This window comes from Phyllostomus hastatus, unplaced genomic scaffold (genome assembly GCF_019186645.2).
Source record: "Phyllostomus hastatus isolate PE091 unplaced genomic scaffold, TTU_PhHast_1.1 phas_scaffold_760, whole genome shotgun sequence".
In the NCBI taxonomy this organism is placed as follows: domain Eukaryota; kingdom Metazoa; phylum Chordata; class Mammalia; order Chiroptera; family Phyllostomidae; genus Phyllostomus; species Phyllostomus hastatus.
Window position 1 is genome coordinate 67,263 of NW_025334040.1, and position 1,049 is coordinate 68,311.

Sequence of the window (1,049 nt, forward strand, 5' to 3'; positions counted from 1 at the left end):
TTAACCAGTTTGGCCATCAATTGTATGGCTCTCACCACAGATATACTCAGCCTCATCCTCAGACTGGAGGTTGGAGATGGTCAAGTAGCGGTTGGCCCCAGAGCTGGAGCCTGAGAAGCGATCAGGGATCCCATCTCCCTTGCTCTGGCTTCCATCACTCTTAAGCTGCATCACATACCGAGGGGCCTTCCCTGGATGCTGCTGATACCATTCAATAGTGTAGCTGCTGTGCTCACTACTGAGGGTGCAGGTGAGCTTGGCCGAGGCTCCCAGGGAGGCAGAAGCAGACGGGGGCTGGGTCAGCACAGGCAAAGCACAGAGACCTGCAGACACAAAATAAAGGGAAGATGCTGACTGTACCCAGTCTGGACGGATGCCCTTCAAGACTTGCTTGGAAGGAAACTGTTGGGGAGTGGGACCCCTAAGTGCCCAGGGATGCTCTGACCTGTGGAGAAAACCAGGGGCAGGAGGTACAAAGGAGCCCAGTCCATGGTGGGAGGGGCTTCCAAGAGCTCTGCCCTGAGGCTGCCCGGCTGGCCCTGGCCTCTCCAAGGCCCTGTCTTATCCTTTCCTTGCAGCTCAAGAGGGAGGAGCATGAATGCAAATCTGTTCTCTATTCCCCAACAAGTGTCTGTCTCAGCTCTGCTCTAAGTCCTGAGCCCTACAGCCTCCTGCTAGGAACTTTCTGAGGTCAGAAGAAGGTGCAGGTGTTGGTTTCAGAGTGGAGAGATGATTTTACCCAATACAAATGTTTTCAAAAGATGCATATTACACAAACCCTTACACTGAGCACAGCCCAGTGGAAAAGGGACCTTTCAGTCCCAAAGGCAGTTGCACAGTGCCCCCTGCTGTCCGCAGAGTGAGTGACATCCTACAATGTTTAGCTTGACATTAGAGGCTGCGTGTGCGTAGAGGGGGAGGGGACATTGAAATATGTCCCTGTTTTCCAAACCTCAGTGTAAGAAAAATGGAAAATACATCAATATTGTATATTTAATTCACATTGGAATGATACTATTTTCAACTAAGTCAGTTAAACAAAATGTGTT

At 50.7% G+C, this 1,049-nt stretch overlaps 1 gene segment (V, D, J or C); it reads right to left on the reverse strand.

Annotated features, from left to right (window-relative positions):
- Nucleotides 1–551, reverse strand: LOC123810946. The segment is given in 2 exon segments: nucleotides 1–323; nucleotides 446–551. Coding segments are annotated over 2 exon segments (369 nt in total).
- Between the last annotated feature and the right edge of the window lie 498 nt (nucleotides 552–1,049).